The sequence below is a fragment of the Hyla sarda genome, chromosome 3 (genome assembly GCF_029499605.1).
Source record: "Hyla sarda isolate aHylSar1 chromosome 3, aHylSar1.hap1, whole genome shotgun sequence".
Lineage (NCBI taxonomy): Eukaryota > Metazoa > Chordata > Amphibia > Anura > Hylidae > Hyla > Hyla sarda.
The window spans coordinates 346,039,514-346,061,361 of record NC_079191.1 but is presented as its reverse complement, the minus strand read 5'-3'; the positions used below and the strand labels follow the sequence as shown (position 1 = coordinate 346,061,361).

At 44.6% G+C, this 21,848-nt stretch overlaps 1 protein-coding gene across 9 annotated transcripts in view; it reads right to left on the bottom strand.

Annotated features, from left to right (window-relative positions):
- Positions 1–1,461: 1,461 nt before the first annotated feature.
- RDH13 (retinol dehydrogenase 13) overlaps positions 1,462–21,848 on the bottom strand; it is a 68,275-nt gene continuing 47,888 nt past the window's right edge. For 6 of the 9 annotated variants that reach the window (XM_056567474.1, XM_056567472.1, XM_056567473.1 and 3 more), the window contains 6 exons: positions 18,349–18,467; positions 13,453–13,608; positions 12,944–13,048; positions 5,952–6,164; positions 3,954–4,055; positions 1,462–1,791 (listed from right to left, as the gene is read on the bottom strand). In XM_056567474.1, coding sequence (XP_056423449.1) covers positions 1,565–1,791; positions 3,954–4,055; positions 5,952–6,164; positions 12,944–13,048; positions 13,453–13,594 — 789 coding nt within the window. In that variant the 5' untranslated portion in view covers positions 13,595–13,608; positions 18,349–18,467 and the 3' untranslated portion in view covers positions 1,462–1,564. The remainder of the gene's footprint in view (positions 1,792–3,953; positions 4,056–5,951; positions 6,165–12,943; positions 13,049–13,452; positions 13,609–18,348; positions 18,468–21,848) is intronic. The other 3 variants (XM_056567478.1, XM_056567477.1, XM_056567471.1) reach the window with 2 other exon arrangements.

Sequence of the window (21,848 nt, the reverse complement as noted above, 5' to 3'; positions counted from 1 at the left end):
TCCTTCCTAATCCTTGTTGGGGAGGAAAATAAACAAAGGAGGAAGCTTTTGACTTCATAACCCGCCCTCATATATTGTCATATCCCAACCCCATATCCCGTCCTTATATGCCGACCTCCTATCCCGTCCTCCTATCCCGTCCTCCTATCCCGACCTCCTATCTCGACCTCCTATCCCGACCTCCCATCTCAACCTCCTATCCCGTCCTCCTATCCTGTCCTCCTATCTCGACCTCCTATCCCGACCTCCCATCTCAACCTCCTATCCCGTCCTCCTATCCCGTCCTCCTATCTCGACCTCCTATCCCTTCCTCCTATCTCGACCTCATATCCCGTCCTCCTATCCCTTCCTTCTATCCCGACCTCCTATCCCAACCTCCTATCCGAACCTCCCATCTCAACCTCCCATCTCAACCTCCTATCCCGTCCTCCTATTCCGACCTCCTATCCCGACCTCCTATCACGACCTCTTATCCCTTCCTCCTATCTCGACCTCATATCCCGACCTCCTATCTCGACCACCTATCACGACCTCCTATCTCGACCTCCTATCCCGACCCGTAATATGTGTACCAGGTATTGAAATATCTCTAGCCGTACGGAAGTTATGTGGGAACATACATTTCCCATTGATTTGCATGGGGCTTTAAACAAAAATTGCAACCCTCACAAATGGGGGTAGTTAAGGATTAAATTAACTATCCTATATTTTAAGTGGACATATAAGTAACATGTGACCAAGTATTATCAAAATATCTCCAGCCGTTTGGAAGTTATGTTGTAACATGTATTTCCCATTGACTTGTATGGGACTTTAAACATAAACCCCGCCCCTGGCAAATGGGGGTGAGTAAGGGTTAAATCACCTATCCTATGTTTGTTGTTGACATATAAGTAACATGTGGCCAAGTTTCATGTTAATATCTTTAGCCGTTTGGACGTGATGCTGGAACATACACACATACATACATACACACACACATTGAGTTTTATATGTATATATATATATATATATATATATATATATATATATATATATATAGATAGATATGAGGTATTTCCATACTCAAGAGAAATTGGGCTATAAATTTTGGGGGGCTTTTTCTCCTAATACCACTTACTTTTCAAAAGAAAAAAAAATGGGGTTACAAGAACATGTTAGTGTAAAAAATGCAGATTTTGATTTTTCTCCTCCACTTTGCTGCTATTCTTGTGAAACACCTAAAGGGTTAACAAAGGCCTTTGCTTTGTCCTAAGGCCTTTTCACACGTTCCTATGAATGTTCATTCCTGATCTTTGGAAAGTGTCAACTCACGTTGGTTTGTTGGCTGATTGCATCTTTCATGCCAATTCATCCATGTGTGTAAAAAGACCCCTACTATATGCTTATCATTTATGTCTCTGTATACTATACAACTAATGCTGAATGGTAATGAATGGTGAAAAGTTCAAGGACTTACTGGTAAAGAGGTTTATTACTATATGATACAGGTAGTAACATACATAAGAGCACCCATAGCCTTCACTGAAGGCGATTCATTTCTGTAGGACATATCACAGTGGTATTACACTTTACATTCTTGTAAAGCTTCATCAAGATGCACAAGTTTGGCACTTTCCTCCCAGAGTTTCTTCGCAGTCTTCTCGTCCAAAGCTTGTTTGGCTGCCTCTTTTTCTTTCAATCCATTAAAATATTTTCCAGAAGTCCCTTGAAGTTCTTCAGCAACAGCCAGGTAGACACTGGGCTGTGCCGCTTGTCTTGGACTTTTTATTAAGAACCAAAATATGGGAGCTGAAAAGATAAAGACTAATAAATAAGGTAATAGGAAAAGTCAAAATAACAGTTTTAAAAATAAATGTGCAAATTGGAGGTGGTGAGAACTGATAAAAGAAGTGAAACTGAAAATCTGCATGCGCTATATACTAGGGATGTCCCGAAAAGTATGAATATTTTTTTTAAGTACTCACGATACCAATTACCACCACTTTTTTTTTTTTTTTTAAATGACAGGGATTTTTTTTTATTTTTTTTTAACTCCTTAAGTACTCAGGGTTTTTCCGTTTTTGCACTTTCATTTTTTCCTCCTTACCTTACAAAAATCATAACCCTTTCAATTTTGCAACTAAAAATCCATATGATGGCTTATTTTTTGCGATTCTACTTTGTAATTACCTTAGTCATTTTACCCAAAAATCTACGACGAAACAGAAAATAAAATCATTGTGCAACAAAATAGAAGAAAAAACACCATTTTGTAAATTTTGGGGGCTTCCGTTTCTACGTAGTAAATTTTTCTGTAAAAATAACACCTTATCTTTATTCTGTAGGTCCATACGATTAAAATGATACCCTACTTATATAGGTTTGATTTTGTCGTACTTCTGTAAAAAATCATAACTACATGCAGGAAAATTAATACGTTTAAAAATCTTCTGACCCCTATAACTTTTTAATTTTTCCGCGTATGGGGCGGTATCGGGGTTTATTTTTTGCACAGTAATCTGAGGTTTTTAGCGGTACCATTTTTGTATTGATCGCACCTTTTTGATCGCTTTTTATTCATTTTTTCATGATATAAAAAGTGACCAAAAATACACTATTTTGGACTTTGGAATTTTTTTGCGCATACGCCATTGACCGTGCGGTTTAATTAATTATATATTTTTATAATTCGGACATTTCCGCACGCGGCGATACCACATGTTTATTTTTATTTACACAGTTTTTTTTTTAAATGGGAAAAGGGGGGTGATCCAAACTTTTATTAGGGAAGGGGTTAAATGATCTTTATTAATTTTTTTTTGCAATGTTATAGCTCCCATAGGGGTATAACACTGCACACGCTGATCTTTTACATTGATCAATGGTTTCTCATAGGACACCATTGATCAATGATTCTGCTGCTTGACTGCTCATGCCTGGATCTCAGGCACTGAGCAGTCATTCGGCGATCGGACACCAGGAGGCAAGTAAGGGGACCCTCCTGGTGTCCTACAGCTGTTCGGGATGCCGCGATTTCACCGTGGCGATCCCGAACAGCCCACTGAGCTAGCAAGGGGTAGTTTCGTTTCACTTTAGACGCGGTGATCAACTTTGAACGCCGTGTCTAAAGGGTTAATAGCGCGCGACACCGTGATCAGTGCCGTGCGCTATTAGCCACGGATCCCGCCCATTGTTAGATGCCAGGCCTGATCCTGTTATAGAACAGGAGCAGACTTAGGGTGTACAGGTACGCCGTTGGTCCTTAACAGGTTAATTAGGGTTTTTCTATTTATATTTAGTTTAAACTTTTTGAAAAGGGGGGTGATTCCAACTTTTATTAGTAAAGGGGTTAATTCACATTTTTATTTTACTATTTTTTTTGTCCCCATAGGGGACTATGACATGCAATCTGTAGATTGTATACACTGATCAATGCTATGCCATAGCATCGCATTGACCAGTGTTATCGGCGCTCCTTCATTACTGCCTGCCACGGCTGGCTGCAGTATAGGAGCGACCATCTGACAGCACGGAGTATGGTAAGGGACCTCTGGCCGTCCTCTCAGCTGATCAGGACATCACAATGTCACTGCAGTGATCCCAATCAGCATCCCTGAGCTAACCGGCAGTAATTTTAGGACTTTTACACGCCGCAATTAACTTTGATTGTGGCGTCTAAAGGATTAATGCCGGACAGCACCATGATTGGTGATGTTCAGCATTAGCCACAGGTCCCAACTATGACAAACGCTGCATAGTTCGGCAGCATGCACAGGGCACCTCTGTGATACCTGCTGGTGGGAGTCCCGCCAGCAGGTATCCGATTGGGTATCAGGGACATTTGCACGATTACAAGTACTCTTGCAAATGTCCAGTATGGGTCCCAATGCCAGTATTGGGACATCCCTACGATATGCAAATGTGGCTGTGCATTTCACCTATTGCATTACACTTATCTGAACGAACCTCACCTAGTACAGAACTGGAAAAAGTAGATTGGTGCATTCCAGTGTGTCTTCCCAGTTCAGTATCTGCAACTCCAGGGTGCAGGGAGTTTGCTGTAACACCTGTTCCTAAATAGAGGAATAATGTAATTATAAAACAAAAAATAAAGAAAGCTCCAAATATTGAGACCATAATAAACCTAAATATTCAGTCATATTTTAGTATAGTGAAATTGAAGTGCAGACTTCAACATTTATTTTGCGAACCACAAACAACAAAGCCCCTATAAAATTAAATAAGTATTCTGGGAAGATAACATTTTAGGTAAATAAGTCTCATGCCCAAGTTGTTTTATTGTGTAATAAACTTATATATACCGTACTTTTATTTAAAAAAACATAAAGCCTCCCCCATAAACTGTGTAATGTTGTGTTTTCTTCTGTGTCGACCCCTCTGCAACCTCCATTCACTCCCCTCCTTCTGGGGCTAATTTGTCACATTTTCAGCTCAGCAAGCTTGGCTTCAACATAAAGGCTGCCTTAAAGTGTACCCGTCAGATCCAACCACATTTTTTTTTTTAAATACAGTGGCCCCTCAACATATGATATTAATTGGTTCCAGGAGAACCATCATATGTTGAAACCATCATATGTCGAGTACATATGTCTATGTAAAAATGGTAATTGGTTCTGGGGCCTTGGAACCATTGTATGTTGAATACATATCTCTATGGGAAACTGCTAATTGGTTCTGGGATGACCATTGTATGTGGAGTGTATGGGGAGTGTTTAACAAACCAGGGTGCCTCCAGCTGTTGCACAACTACAACTCCCAGCATGCATGTACAGCCATTGATTGTCTGGGCATGCTGGGAGTTATAGTTTTGCAACAGCTGGAGGCCCACTGATAGGGAAACATTGATGTATGGGGTGTATAGTGTGTATATGTATTGTATGTGATGTGTGACATTGCATACAGTACTATACAGTTCTTTAAATACCTTCAGGGGGGGACAGAATGTCCTCCATTACCATACTGCCGACTACAGCTCTATAGGAAAGGAAGGGGAGAGCAGCCAGCAGCTCATTGGATGCCTGCAGCAAGATGCTGCAGGCTATTGGCTATGGCTGCACTGGGGGGGCAGGGCTTACATGGAGCTCACAGTGGAAGCCTGCGTGAGTTAGCAGGACAGCATGTGAGTAACAGGAGGCAGAACGGGGCACACGGGGACATTAAACAATTATCTGTCAGTTGCTGAAGTTGTCAGCGCTGTCAGATAGCTGTTTGTATGATGGCCCCGACACACAGCAGCATCATATGTCGAGGCTGCCTTCAACATACAATGGGCTCTGAGAGGCCATCATATGTTGAAATGATCATATGTCGGGGCCATCATAAGTCGGGGGGGGGGGGGGGGGTCACTGTATATCACTCAGCACCTAATCCTGACCATGTACATCTAATTTATATGTGTCTAGCACCTTTATTTATTTTTTATTACACTTTTAATTTAGTTCACTAGTCTGAATTCCTCTCAGAGGGAGGGGGTGTGGCCTCACTATGCAGGTCTCCGCCCCCTCCCTCAGTATGCTGTCTGTTCACATCTATCCTAGCATTAGCAAAACTACAACTCCCAGCTTCTCCTCACTGACAGTAGCGGAACACAAGCTGACAGTGGGAGGATTTTTCCTCCAGTTGTGAGCCCTGCGCTCACAGCTGTCAATCAAGGAAGTGTGTCCATGACATAGGTGATGATGCATGGACACAGCAGGACTAGTATGTGTCCAAGCAGGCAGGGAGGGCAGTTGTTTGACTGGCTTTTTCAGTATGAAATACCGAAATTTTTTGGAATGAAAGCAATTGCAAAACCTATTGGTTTTGCATGCTTTACAACATATCAAAAGTTTTTGTATTTGACAGTGCCCATTTAAACTAGGGCCCCCTGAGCTGATGGAAAGTCTTTATAGTCCAGTTACAAAGATTTACTATAAAAACAGATTTGTTGCACTGTGTCATATCCTTACCTTGCAGCCTTTTTGCCAATTCATTTGTGAACAGAACATTGGCTAGTTTGCTCTGGCAATAAGCTGCTTTTGTGTTGTATTTCTTCTTCTCCCAGTTTAAATCATCAAAGTCAATGTCTCCTGCTATGTAAGCTAAGGAGGACACATTAATAATGCGGGACTGGCCCGATTCCTTAAGTCTATCAAGTAACAGGTTAGTCAGGAGGAAGTGGCCTGTAAATGGTGGAGAAACCAAGAAGAAAAGTTTGATAATTTCTCAATGTTAACTCATGGATTTAACATTTAGGACAGAGACATCACGAAAAGGAGATTTTTTACACTTACCGTAAAATCTTTTTCTCAGAAGCTCCATTGGGGGACACAGGAACCGTGGGTATATCTTGCTGCCACTAGGAGGCTAACACTAGGCATACAAAAAAAGAAGTCGGCCCCTCCCAGCAGGGTATACCCCACCCACTGCCTTAGAGACACTCAGTTTTAGTCCCAAAGCAATAGGAGGATCCGAAAAAAATACAGAGTCCAGAGGGCGCCCAGTCAAAACAACGAACCAACCAATTGACAGGCGACCAACTCTCAGATCACAACTAAACAACACAGGGTGGGAGCTGTGTTCCCCAATGGAGCTTCTGAGAAAAAGATTTTACGGTAAGTGTAAAAAATCTCCTTTTCTCATTCAGCTCCATTGGGGGACACAGGAACCGTGGGACTTACCAGAGCAGTCCCCGGGGGTGGGAAAACCATGTAACCCAGAATCAAGCGAACGGCCGAGCCACCGCTGCCTGCAAAACCTTATGCCCGACAGAGGCGTCGGCGGATGCAGAAGTGTGCACTTGGTAAAACTTGGTGAATGTGTGCACCGAAGACTAAGTAGCCGCCTTACACACCTAAAGGGCCGAAGCCCTGTTAAAGACCACCCAAGAGGCCCCCACAGAGCGAGTGGAGTGAGCCGTAACCCGGATGGGAGGATCCTTCCCCTTGGAACGGAATGCTTCAGAAATGGCGGACTGGATCCATCTGGAGATGATGGCCTTAGAAGCCGGCAAACCCTTACGTCGGCCCTCAACGTCAAACAGCGACTCAGACCGTCGGAAAGAAGAAGTGGCCTTGAGGTAAACTCGTAAGGCACGTAACACATCCAGATTGTGGAGAGAACGCTCCTTAGGATGAGACGGAGCAGGGCAGAAGGAAGGGAGAACGATATCCTCGTTCAGATGAAAGGACGAAACCACCTTCGGTTGAAAGGAAGGAACCGGAAGAAGTACTGCCTTGAAGTACTGCTCAAACAGAATGCATTGCAGGGCACTCAGGACCAAGTTCAAGTCCCAAGGGGGAGTAGGAGACCTGACGGGAGGAATCTCGAGAGCCACTCCTTGGAGGAAGGTGTGAACCGAGGAGTCAGAAGCCAGAGGCCGCTGAAAAAGAACAGACAGCGCCGACACTTGACCCTTGAGGGAACTAAGAGCCAGGCACGTCTCAAGACCGGACTGCAGAAACGCCAGGAGGTTCGGTAGAGAAAAACAAACCGGGGGAAGAGAGCGGGCCTCACACCATCGAAAATAAGCCCGCCAAGTCCTATGGTAGATCCTAGCCGAGGATGGCTTATGCGCCTTGAGCATAGTGCGAATCACCCTAGATGAGAAACCGCGAGCCTTCCATACCGGTTTCAACCGCCACGCCGTCAAACGCAGCGGCTGTGAATTGGGGTGGCAAAGAGGACCCTGAGACAAAAGATCGAGGCAATCTGGCAGTCGGAAGGGAACGTCCGCCACAAGTCGAACCACGTCGGCGTACCAAGATTCGTCTGGGCCAATCTGGAGCCACCAGGATGGCCGGTACGCCTTCCACCTTGAGTTTCCTGAGCACTCGGGGAAGGAGGGGAATTGGCGGAAACAGGTACGGGAGAGTGAACCGAGACCAGGGAATGACGAGGGCGTCCACGGCCAGCGCCAGAGGATCTCTGGACTTTGCCACGAAGCTTAAAACCTGTCAGTTTAAGTGGGACGCAAAGAGGTCCACGTCCGGAATCCCACAGCGGCGGCAGATGGACTCGAACACCTCCGGGTGAAGGGACCACTCCCCGGGATCGGGAGAGGAGCGACTTAGAAAGTCCACCTCCCAATTCTCCACCCCTGGAATGTGAATCGCGGAAATGGAGGGAACCATGCGTTCCGCCCAGGTCAAGATCTTGGACACCTCGGTCATGGCGGCACTGCTGCGAGTGCTCCCTTGGCGGTTGAGATACGCCACGGCTGTGGCGTTGTCTGACTGAATGCGAACTGGGCGACCCCGAAGAAGAGACTCCCAGTGTCGGAGACAAAGGAATATTGCCCGGATCTCCAAGACATTGATAGGAAGCCTGGCTTCCCGAGGTGACCACTGGGCCTGGACCGTCCGGTACAGAGAGAACACCCCCCCCAACCGAGGAGGCTCGCATCCGTCGTAAGAACCAGCCAGTTCAACGGTAGAAACGAGCGGCCGCTCTGAAGGAGGGGAGATTGGAGCCACCAAAGAAGAGACTGGCGAGCCGAGGTGGGCAGACGGATCCGATGATTCAAGGACAGGGGGGATCCGTCCCACAGAGACAGGATAGCCCACTGAAGCGTACGTAACCGCTGTTATGGCCGCCACCATTCTGCCCAGCACTGCCATGCATGCACGAATGGACACCGGATGCAGGCGTCTCAAGAGACGAACGCCTGACAGCAGAGCACTCCGTTTGTCCGGAGGAAGGAAGATGCGGGCACTCTCGGTATCGAACCTGAGTCCCAGAAAGACCAGAGACCGGGAGGGAGAAAGGTTGGATTTCTCCTCGTTGATCAGCCACCCGAAGCTGGTTAGGGTCAGCAGGGTGATGTGGAGATTCTCCTCGTTCTGGACCCGGGATGGGGCCTTGATAAGCAGGTCATCCAGGTAAGGAAGGACAGACACCCCCTGGGACCTAAGAATGGCAGCCGCCAGAACCTTGGTAAAAACCCGGGGGGCTGTGGCCAATTGAAAGTGACCCTGCGGAACGGCAAAGCGCAGAAAACGTTGATGAGGAGGAAAAATCGGGATCGACCGTAGTGACTCCATACGGAAGTGGCGAAGACGAAGATGCTGGTTGAGGAGTTTCAGGTCCAAAATCGGACGGACTGAATCCTCCTTTTTGGGCACCATGAAGAGGTTTGAATAGAAACCCCTGAAATGGTCTTGAGGCGGAATGGGCACGATAACACCCTGCTGCAGCAGAGTGCGAATGGTAGAATGAAAACCTGCGGCCAGAGCAGGTGAACGAGGAGGCCGAGATCGAAAAAAACCATCCCGGATAAAAGAAGCGAACTCGATTCGGTAACCGTTGGAGATCACGTCCCGAACCCAAGAGTCCTGGACTTGTGCCAACCAGACGTCCCGAAAAAGAAGTAAGCGAAAGCCCACCCGAGACGGAGTCCCAGGTGGGGGCGCCCCGTCAGGTCGAGGTAGGTTTACGGGTTCCTGATTTAGCGGGAAATCGGTTGGAGCGATTATCCTGCTTCCAGGAGGAGCGAAGTTTGAAGGACGGACCCTGCCTACCCTGCGAGGGGCTCGATTTTTCCTGGCGCCCCTGACCCAAGGGGCGAAAGGATCGAAAGGAGGTTGACTTACGAAAACCCCCACGAGCCGCAGTGCAGCGAGCCTTGTTCTGGGGAAGCAAAGAGCTTTTACCTCCGGTAGCCTCAGAGATGATGTCATCTAGCCGTTTCCCAAAAAGGCGAACGCCAGTAAAGGCCATAGCCGTCAGAGATTTCTTGGAAGCCGAATCGGCGTTCCAAGCTTTTAGCCACATTGAGCGACGAATGGCGACCAGGTTGCCAGACGCGACAGCCGCACAGCGAGCAGACTGCAACGAAACCTGGCATAAATATTCACCTGCGTCTGACACCTGACGAGCAATTTCAGCCAGATCGTCCGGGGAGGCCCCGGACAACAGACCTCGACGGAGCTGAGAAGCCCACACTGCCAAGGCCTTCGCCACCCAAGTGGAAGAAAATGCCAGAAGCAGGGAGGATCCCACTGCTTCAAATGCGTATTTGGCCAAATTCTCAACCCGCTTGTCCGCTGGATCCTTAAAGGAAGCGGCATCCGCCAACGGTAGAGTGGTGGATTTGGACAAACAGGAGACTGGGGGGTCCACAGATGGTGGAACAGTCCATCTAAAAATAAGGTCCTGAGGGAATGGACACAGAGTCTTTAACCTTTTAGAGCCTTAGAAGCGCTTCTCTGGAAGCTTCCAGGCAGTCTCCAGAAGCACATCAAACTCCTTATGAGGATGGAAATACTTAGGAGAACGAGGAGTGCGGGCTAAGGACACCTTAGGAGCAGGGTCCGAGGGTCCAGGGTCCTGTAAATGGAAAGTGTCCCTGACTGCAGACACCAGGCCATCCACCAAGTCAGACATGGAGGACAGCTCTTCAGATACCGAATGAGGTTCTGAGTCCGCCAATTCACCCGGAGATCGGAAACGGTTAGTGGAGGCTCCTGATCTGGGTGACCGGGATCTAGAATGGTGGTTCGGGGAACGGCCCCTAGGAGAGCGGTCGCGTGACCGGGAACGCCGCCTAGGAGCGGGAGATCTGGAGCGCGAGCGGCACCTGTTTTCAGGAGAGGAGTCAGGATAAAAAACCCGTCTGTGGGAGCGTCGACGGTCCGAAGACGCCGAACTTGCTTCCCGAGTGGGACGTAGGGAAGACTGTCTTAAGGCTGTAGCCACCTCCTTGGAAGCCTGCGTCAGGTCTGAGATAGTCTGGGAGAGGGAAGTCACCCAAACCGGGGCTGGTTCAGGAGCCACAGACCTGGGCAGGGGTAGTAGGGCATGAGGAAGAGCAGGCAGAACAAGTAGGTACAGCCGAACTCCCCAAAAATTTAACCCTACACACTGTGCAAGCATAGTACGTGACTAAAGCAGGGGCCGCCTGTCTGAGGGAAGGGTCAATGCTGGGGGTAGACATTGCCAAGCACAGCCAGTTAGTGACAGAAGAACTGGAATTAGCTCACCCAGGTTCCTGGCTGATGTCCCAACACCTTCGGATACAGGACGGCCGGCTGGAAAACAGATATAGGAGACCCACAGGAGCAGCGTGTAGCAGCGTGTGAGAAGACCAGCACTGGAACAGGAGTGAGAAGAGGAGGCTCCTGTCACGTGACCTGAGGGAGGAGCTACTGAGCGCATGCTAGCACGGGTGAGGCCGAGACAGCCTGGATCTGATAGGCTGAATCAGCCCTCCCTGTGCCGGCGCCAAGATTTGGCACTCACAGAGCGTAGAATGGGCGGAGCAACACTCGGCCGGGACCAGGCCGAAGCCGCGGCCTAAAGTATCGGCCTGGTTCCTGGCCGAACAGACTACAGTGGAGTCAGCAGCCATCTCCCCCTGCGGGAACGGCTGCCGGAGAAAGCAGATGACCGCCCGCGGGGCGGAGTCACACGCGGCCAGGACCAGGCCAGTTGCTGACAAACAGCAGTCTGGTCCCGGAACACCATGCGCCCCGGGAAGAAGCCCACAGCCGTCTCCCAGCGAGGTCGGCTGCTGAAAACAGCGGAGACCGCCCGCGGGGCGGAGCTAACTCCGGCCGGGACCAGGCCGAAGCCGCGGGCTCAATTAGCGGCCTGGTCTTGGCCAAACACGCCGCCCCGACACAGAAGAGCCGGTAGCCGCCTCCACTGCGGGAACGGCTGCCGGATAGTAACTGGACGCCGCAATGCCGTCCGGGGGGGGGGGGGGGCCTGCAGCTGACTCACTATGTGTGAGTAAGGTACAGAGAACAGACTGTCCAAGAAAGAGTCCCCTCACTGTCCTACCCCACTCATAAGGGGTCCCCTCCCCAATAAAGACTTGTCCCCCCTTCGGTAAGCCCTAGAGATAGAGGGGGAGAGGGTAAGGGGTGTAGGGAAATTTACCTGAACATGGAGGTATACTTACCTCCTGAAAGTCTTCGCCAGACTAAGCCTGCTGCATCATGCCAGGCTTCTTTAAGCGGGGCGAGCAGAGGCAATAGGTGACCCGGACCCAAGGTACAACCTGGTGCTGGCCGGTAGCGAGGAAGGGTTAACGGACCATACACTATGGCACCGTGCCCTTCAGTCGCATGTGGGAAAACAGGTAGCGCCATGCTCCTGTCGCCCCTACCTAGAAAAAATAAAAAAGAAGAAAAAGTCTAAACACTAACACTAAAAAATAATAAAAGACCAGACCTGGAGCAATCCAGATCCGTGTTGCCTCCTATGACACTAAGCTAAAACTGAGCGTCTCTAAGGCAGTGGGTGGGGTATACCCTGCTGGGACTTCTTTTTTTGTATGCCTAGTGTCAGCCTCCTAGTGGCAGCAAGATATACCCACGGTTCCTGTGTCCCCCAATGGAGCTGAATGAGAAAAAGATTTATCTTACTAAATATATTATATAAAGCATCTAAGCCCTCAAGATTAATTAGGGCACCAACTTTGATATGCTGTTTATAGTACTTGAGTCCTCATAATTGGCAAAGAGTCAATTGGCTCCATCATCAACCCAAACTCATGTGGGCCTAAAAACTCTGCACCCTCTATTGTTACATCAGTGGCATCTTATTAACGGTGCCCGGCATTTGTAGGCAACTCTTCCTCAAAGAACCCAGAAAACATTCTCAGGCCTCATTCACATTGCCGTCGGCAATCCGGCCAGAGGGACGGGAGTTTTAGCGGAGAAAAAAAATAGTGCAAGCTCTATTTCAGGGTCCGATCGCCTAAAAAAAAATAAAAATAAAGAAAGAGCCGATGGGACCGTTCAAACGACCAAGTGAACCTAGCCTTATTTTACTAGTTGGTTCAGCATGCAGCCACATTTTTATCCACAGCATACAAACCCAAACCAGCAAGAAACCTATTAGGATTCCCCAGTTATTGATATAATATGGCACCTAGCTGCTTTGCTGGTCAACAACCTGATGTTTTTCAAATATAAAGCTTTCTTACAAGACGCTACCATTGGCAAGAAAATCTTACCCAAATGATTGACTCCAAACTGCATTTCAAAACCATCATCTGTCTTCCAATGGGGACATCTCATTATTGCTGCATTATTTACTAAAACATCTATGTGTTCCTCCTCTATAAAAGAAACAAAACAAACAAAAAAAAAGAGAAGTCTAGATATGGAATAATGTGGAGATTTAATTACAAGGACAAAAAGAATTTTAGTGTTAGTTTCATTTAAAAAGTCTCTCCTCACTGCAGGGGACTTGGACCCATAAACTTTCTATAGAATCCGTCTTCTGCAGTGAGATGAGAGATGGAGAGGGAAGTGGGGGTGTAAACACCCAGACCCCACCCGATCAAAACTTTTGACATGTCAAGAGTTTTTCTTAGACAATAGTAAAGCTTTAAAAGTAGTCAAGGTTTACAAGGTTATCAAGCTGCCCTAAATAAAGGGGTCTATCTCTCAAAAGGAGACGTGCATGCTCCACTGTCTTTTCCTATCTTAATAGCACCAAAACATTACATTTCTGCGTTACCTTGTAAGATGCTCTTTGCAAATTCTTTAATAGATTTCATAGAAGCCAAGTCCAGGTGTTTGGCAAACACTTTGTGATTTAGTGTTGTGCCACGGATTTCCCTTGCTGCGTTTTCACACTTCCCCATGTCTCGACATGCCATGATTATTCTGCCACCTATTAAAAAAAAAAAAGTTCTCTGTAGGTTTATATAAATCTTATAGAACTCATTTAGAAACATGTGACACACTGCAAGATCATTTTTTACTGGAGACTCTTTTGAAAACAGATAATCTGAGAATTTATGTTTGACTTAAAGAGGTACTCTGCTGTAAACAACCATAAGATGTTAGATTGCGTGGGTCCCGCCACTGGGGACCCCTGCGATCTCCGGGCCAGCAGCCATGGCACCGGAACACAGAAGCTTGCAGCTTCAGCATTCATGATGTCACTTTACGCCCCCTCTATTCATGTCTATGGGGGGGGGGGGGGGTGGGGGGGTGAAGGCTATGCTGTCACACCTCCTCCCATAGACGTGAATGGAGGGAGCGTAGCAGAGAGAATCGCCAGTCATCAAGCACAGAGTGGAGTTCGCTCCGTGCACCGAATGACAGGGGTGCCGCAGAAGCAGAACCCCTGCAATCTAACATCTTATCCCCTATACTTTGGATAGGGGGTAAGATGTTTACAGTAGGTAAAGAAAAATATCCCACTGCCAGATTCTTCTGCATAGCTCTCAAGTGAGAAAGGGATTGGGCATATTAAAATCCCAGACATTCTCAGTCATAAAGGGCTTTAGACATCACAAATATCTTTTACATAATTTCATTAAAAAAAAATACAAACTACTGTAAATGACACGTATGTGCTGCGGATCAGATCATTGGCAGTGTAGGCAAGATGCCTTCTATTATATATAAACCAAAATCCATACTGATAATCAGCAGTGGGTGAATTAAGAGTTAAGCTCTCTTTCCAAGAGAAGCATAAACATAAGAAACCCCCATTAACCCCTTAAGGACGCAGCTCATTTTCACCTTAGGGACGCAGCCCTTTTTTGCAAATCTGACCACCGTCACTTGAAGCATTAATAACTCTGGGATGCTTTTACTTTTCATTCTGATTCAGAGATTGTTTTTTCATGACATATTCTACTTTATGTTAGTGGTAAATTTACGTTGATACTTGCATCATTTCTTGGTGAAAAATTCAAAAATGTTATGAAAATTTTGCATTTTTTTTTACTTTGAAACTCTCTGCTTATAAGGAAAATGGACATCCCAAATAAATTATATATTGATTCACATATGTTTGCATCATAAAGTTGACATGTTATTACTTTTGGAAGACATCAGAGGGCTTCAAAGTTCAGTGGCAATTTTCCAATTTTTCACAAAATTTTCAAAATCGGAATTTTTCAGGGACCAGTTCAGATTTGAAGTGGATTTGAAGGGCCTTCATATAAGAAATACCCCATAAATGACCCCATTATAAAAACTGCACCCCTCAAAGTATTCAAAATGACATTCGGTAAGTGTGTTAACAGTTTCACAGGAATAGCAGCAAAGTGAAGGAGAAAATTCCAAATCTTCATATTTCACACTCGCATGTTCTTGTAGACCCAGTTTTTTACAAGGAGTAAAAGTAAAAGGAGAGAAATCACCCTAAAATTTGTAACCTAATTTCTCTTGAGAAAGGAAATATCTCATATGTGTATGTCAAGTGTTCGGTGGGTGCACTAGAGGGTTCAGAAGGGAAGGAGCGACAATGGGATTTTGGAGAGTGAGTTTTTCTGAAAGGGTTTTTTGGGGGCATGTCACATTTAGGAAGCCCCTATGGTGCCAGAACAGCAAAAAAAAATTTGGAGACTACACCCCTCAAGGAACATAACATGGGGTCCAGTGAGCCTTAACACCCCACAGGTGTTTAACGGGGGATAATAGGAGAAAATGTCCCCCAAAATTTGGAAATACCCCATATGTGGATGTAAAGTGCTCTGCTGGTGCACTGCAATGCTCAGAAAGGAAGGAGCGCCATTGAGCTTTTGAAGAGAGAATTTGGTTGGAATAGAAGTCGGAGGCCATGTGCATTTACAAAGCCCCCATGGTGCCAGAACAGTGGACCCCCCCCCCCCCCCCCCCACATGTGACCCCATTTTGGAAACTACACCCCTCACAGAATTTAATAAGGGCTGCAGTGAGCAGTGAAATTACATTTTTCATTTTCACGGACCAATGTTCCAAAAATCTGTCAGACACCTGTGGGGTGTAAATGCTTCCACATATATGGTATGGGGTTACACATTTTAAGGGGCTTTTTTCCTATTTTCCCTTGTGAAAATGAAAAATTTAGGGTAACACCAGCATTTTTTTTTCCTTTTCTGATCCAACTTTAACGAAAATTTGTTAAACACCTGTGGGGTGTAAAGGCTCACTATACCCCTTGTTACGTTCCGTGAGGGGTGTAGTTTTCAAAATAGGGTCACATGTGGGTATAAATTTTTTTTGCGTTTATATCAGAACCGCTGTAAAATCATCCACCCCTGTGCAAATCACCAATTTAGGCCTCAAATGTACATAGTGCGCTCTCACTCCTGAGCCTTGTTGTGCGCCCGCAGAGCATTTTACACCCACATATGGGGTATTTCCGTACTCAGGAGAAATTGCGTTACAAATTTTGCGGGTATTTTTTTCCTTTTACCTCTTGAGAAAATAAAAAGTATGTTAGCGTAAAATTTTCATTTTTTTACACTAACGGGCTGGTGTAGACCCCAAATTTTTACTTTTTATAAGGGGTAAAAAGAGAAAAAGTCCCCCAAAATTTGTACCTCAATTGCTCCCGAGTACTGAAATACCCCATATGTGGCCCTAAACGGTTTCCTTGAAATACGACAAGGCTCCGAAGTGAGAGAGTGCCATGCGCATTTGAGGACTAAATTAGGGATTGCATAGGGGTGGACATAGGGGTATTCTACACCAGTGGTTCCTAAACAGGGTGCCTCCAGCTGTTCCTAAGCTCCCAGCATTCCTGGACAGTCAGTGGCTGTCCGGAAATGCTGGGAGTTGTTGTTCTGCAACAGCTGGAGGCTCTGTTTTGGAAACACTGCTGTACGATACGTTTTCATTTTTACTGGGGGGACAGTGTAAGGGGGTGTATATGTAGTATTTTACCCTTTAGGTTATGTTAGTGTACTGTTTTTAGGGTACATTTGGGCGGGTTTACGGTGAGTTTCCCGGCTAGGAGTTTGCGCTGCGACGGCAAATTTGCAGCAGCTCAAACTTGAAGCAGGAAACTCACTTTAAACCCGTCCGTGTGAATGTACCCTGTACATTCACTTGGGGGGAAGGGGGGTGCATGCTGGGAGTTGTACCTTTGCAACAGCTGGAGTTGTAATTTTGCAACAGCTGGAGGCACACTTGTAGGAAAACCTTCAGTTAGGTTCTGTTACCTTACTCATAGTGCGGGTGAACGGGTGACCATTTTCCTTTAAAATATTATGTTAATTTAACTACACGGTCAATGGCATAAATGTAAAAAAATACCAAACTCAAGAATTGCGTATTTTTGGTTGGTTCTTATTTGAAAAAAAAATTACTAAAAAGCAATCAAAAAATCACATCACAACAAAAATGGTATCATTAAAAATTTAAGACTATGGCGCAAAAAATTAGCCCTGATACATCCCCAAATATGCAAAAATAAGAAAGCTATAGAGGTCAGAATAGAAAAATTGTAAAATAAAACAAAACCTATATAAGTTGGATATCGTTCTAATCGTATGGACCTACAGAATAGATATAACATGTCATTTGTACCAAAAAGTGCACACTGCGTAGAAACGGAATCCCCCCCCCCCCAAAAAAAAAAGTTTTCAATTTCTTTCCATAAATATGTTTTTTTTTTTTCATTTCACCTTATATGGGTATATTAGAAGATTAAGAGGAAAAAACTAAATTTGAGACAGACCAACAACATACAAATCTTGAAAACGCATTTCAAATAATTTATGAATTGATTTGAATATTTCACAGTGAAATATTTGGACCCCTCTCAGTAAGTTTTTTTTTTGTCTCCCAGGTGACTTTTTACAGATAAAGAAGTGAGTTTAGGAGCACTCCCTTTAAGGATATGTTCACACGTTCAGGTTTTTAATTGCAATTAGTCAATTGATAGCCAGGAACATATCATGAATTAAAGAAATTTGTTTATACGGGCAGGTTAGCCGCGAATTCCCTGCTGTGGATTTGAGTTTCCACAGTGAAATCTCTGCAGCTGAAAACCCATGGCAAATTACATTGACCTAAATGGGGTCTGCTGCAAATTTTCTGTTGTGAAAATTCCACCCCGGAAAACCCTCCAAGAGAAACTCGCAGGTAACCCGCTCGTATGAACGTATATACCCTTATTAAAGAAATGTCCTCCATTCATGATCTGTTCTTGGCTTTTAATTTACTAATTGAAATTAAAAACCTGAACGTGTGAAAACAGCCTAAGAGAGTGCTTCTAATCTCAGCTCGTTACCTGTATAAAAGATACAAGGGAGCCAGAAATTTAAGGGAGCCAGATTTTTATGTTGTTTTTCTTTCTCCCACTGTTCAAATAAACCTACAAATAAAATAAAAAATGTTAATTTCTTTGGCTGTGGTCAAATTTACAAAATCGGCTTAAGGCTACATTTCCACACAGTTTTTTTTTTTTTGGCGTTTTTTGGAAAACAGCCAGTGCAGTTTTTGACCCAAAGTCAGACGTGGAATGGGGAATATAAAGGGAGGACTACTACTTTTCCTTCCTGCTGGATCCACTTCTTACTTCAGCTCAAAAACTGCAGCGGCAGTTTTCCAAAAAACACCAGAAAAAAAACTGTGTGGAAATTTAGTCTTACTGTAGATATGTATTAATGGCTGTATTAACCCTTACCTCTTCTTGCAAGCTCCAAGGCAGTTTCTTTACCAATCCCTGTATTAGCACCAGTTACTATCACTGTCTTCCCTTCAATTTTCACTTTGCTTGGACATTGACCCCCGCCTACATAGTCTCTGAAGAAAAGGACATCAAGTACAAAAATTTTTACAAATTTCAAATAAAATTTGAATCAATCCAGATGTCCCTAACAAACATGTCACAATAAATGGTTTGTAATGATTATTGCGTGTACTGTGGGCCCACTACAAATGTCTAAGTTGGAAATACCCCTTTAAACATGTGCAACACACACATCTTAAGGGTGCGTTCACACACAAGCAACTAGTAGAGTGTTTCCCGCAATGCACCCTTAAGGTACCTGTGCAAGTAACTGGGAAATAATCTCTGCAATTAGGCTATGTTCACACCTGAATTTCGGTGCGGAAGTCCACAGCGCTTTACACACGGTGGAATTTCCATGCCAGATGTTTCCGGCACGGAAATTCCAAATTCAGTATCCACAGGAAGCTTGAACCTGCGGACTCCGCACAGAATGCATAGCTGTCTATGAGATGGCACATTCCAGTGCGGTCCTAGTGCCGGCATATTTTGCCGACGCTCACAGTCTCCGAAATGTCCGCATGGAGATTTTCCGTGCGGACATTCCAGCGGGTGAATGTGAACATAGCCTAAAGGGGGTTATCCAGCGTTTAACAACTTATTCCTTTATCCACAGGATATGGGAAAAAGCGTCTGAACTCGGAGGGCACCGCTCCAAGCAGTGGGGAGAGCAAGGTTCCCGTTCCTGTTTCATATTTCCCTATTGATTTCCACATAACACCTGGCCACAGCCTTATTGATTGGACAAAAAAAAATGCAGCAAGTTAGGCAGTTTTCTGGACAAAAACACCTTGGGGGGGGGGGGGTAGGGGGTTAATTTCTGAAGAAGCAGTCAAGATTTATTTATTTTTTTCTTATATAGTGCTTTATAGGCTGTTATCAGACAATAATGCAGAGGTTCTTGTGTATGCCTTGTGCTTACCTGTTTAAGCTGACGTGGCAGGCATGGGTTTTCAGCTTTACTGATTGATAGTTCCTACCTGAAATGATTTTCTAAGACTGAAATTCCACTTGTTTTTTGGGGGGAAAAACGCCAAGAAAAACGCCAATTTTGCAGCATGGCGTTTTTTCAACCAAAAAACGCTGCAGACAGATGTTAGCTGTAAATCAATGAGCAATCACAAATTTTTCTTTCCACTTGTTTTTTTCAGTTTGGAGTTTTTTTCATCCTTTTGGCGTTTTTTTTTTTCCACTCTTTTTTGGCGTTTTTCAGTTCCTTGGCGGTTTTGCAAAATCTCAGCATGTTGAGCCTATGGCGTTTTTTTTACCCTGAAATCATGGCGTTTTTCTCCCATAGAAGTCTATGGGAGTGAAAAAACGCCATGTGGGTGTTAACTATGGCGCTTTTTCAGGCGTTTTTTATTCTCTTTTGGACTTTACCGATCCAAAAAAAGTGATGGAGATACCTTTTTTTAATAAAATTTCATCGGGTACCATTAAAAAATAATAATTAAAAAGATATATTAGTGATGGAAAAAATAGTTTTTAACAAAATGTATCTTTTTTATAATAAAATGTTTATTAATTTTTAAACAGGGATCAATTTATATGGGTGGGCAGGGCACTAAAAACATAGCTGACAGTTTTCAGGCTGTACAATTTACGGTAAAAATTACGTGTTCTTTATTCTTTGGGTCAATATGATTAAAATGATACTCATGATTATACACTTTTTTATTACTGTTGCGCTTAAAAAAAATCCCAAACTTTTTAACCAAATTAGTACATTTAAAATCCCCCTATTTTGAAGACCTATAACTTTTTCATTTTTCCGTATAATCGGCGGTATGAGGGCTCTTTTTTGCGCCGTGATCTGTACTTTTTATTGATACCATATTTGCTTATATAAAAATTTTTATACATTTTTTTAATCAATTTTTTTGCGAATAAAATGTTATAAAAAAGCAGCTATTTTGTACTTTTCTTTTTCTTTTACGTTCACGGTATCATTAACATTTTATTTTAATAGTTCAGATATTTACGCACGCGGCGATACCAAATATGTATATAAAAAAAATTTTTTTTACACTTTTGGGGGTAAAATAGGGAAAATGGGACAATTTACGTTTTTATTGGGTGAGGGGGTTTTTCACATTTTTTTACTTTTATTTTTTACTCTTTTGTTACTTTTATTTTTACACTTTAATAGTCCCCATAGGGGACTATCTATAGCAATCATTCGATTGCTAATGCTGTTCAGTGCTATGTATAGGACATAGCACTGATCAGCATTATCGGACATCTTCTGCTCGATTGCAGACCAGAGCAGAAGATCCGTGGAGGGCAGCGGAGCCAGGTGAGGGGACCTCCATCTGCCACTGTAGATGATCGGATCGCTGCGGCGGTGCTGCGGCCGATCCGATCATCCATTTTAGTGACCGCGATGCTGCAGATGCCGTGATCTGTACTGATCATGGCATCTGAGGGGTTAATGGCGGACATCCGCGCAATCGTGGATGCCCGCCATTACAGGAAGGTCCATAGCTGCTATCAGCAGCCGGGACCTGCCGCTCATAACCCGAGCATCGCTCCGATGCTCGCGGTTATACATAGGACGTAAATGTACGTCCTGATGCCTTAAATACCAGCTCAGCAGGACGTAAATTTACGTCCGGCGTCGTTAAGGGGTTAATGATGGTACTACAGCTCCCAGCATGGAGCAGAGTGTGCTCGGCCCCCCCCATCTACAGGAATCAGCTGGGGGCAGGCTGGAGTCGGGAGCCCGCGCCAAACCCCGTTAAAGGCACATGGACGAGCACAAACGTCCATGGTGGTTAAGGGGTAAAGGACCAGGCCAATTTTATTTTTGCGTTTTCGTTTATTCCACCTCATCTTCTAAAATCCATAACTCTTTTATATTTCCATTCACAGACCCATATGAGGGCTTGTTTTTTGCGTAACCAGTTGCACTTTGTAATGATATCACTCATTTTACCCTAAAATGTATGGTAAACCCAAAAAATTATTTTTTGTGTAAGGAAATTTAAACGAAAATTCTAATTTTGCAAATTTGGGGGGGTCGTTTTCACACTGTGCACTTTACGGTATAAATTACATGTTTTCTTTATTCTCTGGATCAATACGATTAAAATGATACCCATGGTTACACACATTTCTATTATTGTACTGCTTTTAAAAAATCTCAAAACTTTTTAGAAAATCAGTATGTTTAAAATTGCTCTATTTTGCCCCCCTTTTACCCTCTTATTTTTCCGTATTCAGGGATGTGTGAGGGCTAATTTTTTTCACCATGATCTGTAGTTTGTTTTAGTGCCACGTTTGTGCATTTGTGACTTTTTGATCGCTTTTTATTACAATTTTTTTGCAGTTTGATGTGACAAAAAAGCTGAAATTTGGGACTTTTTTTCCCATTTACGCCGTTCGCCGTGGGGGAT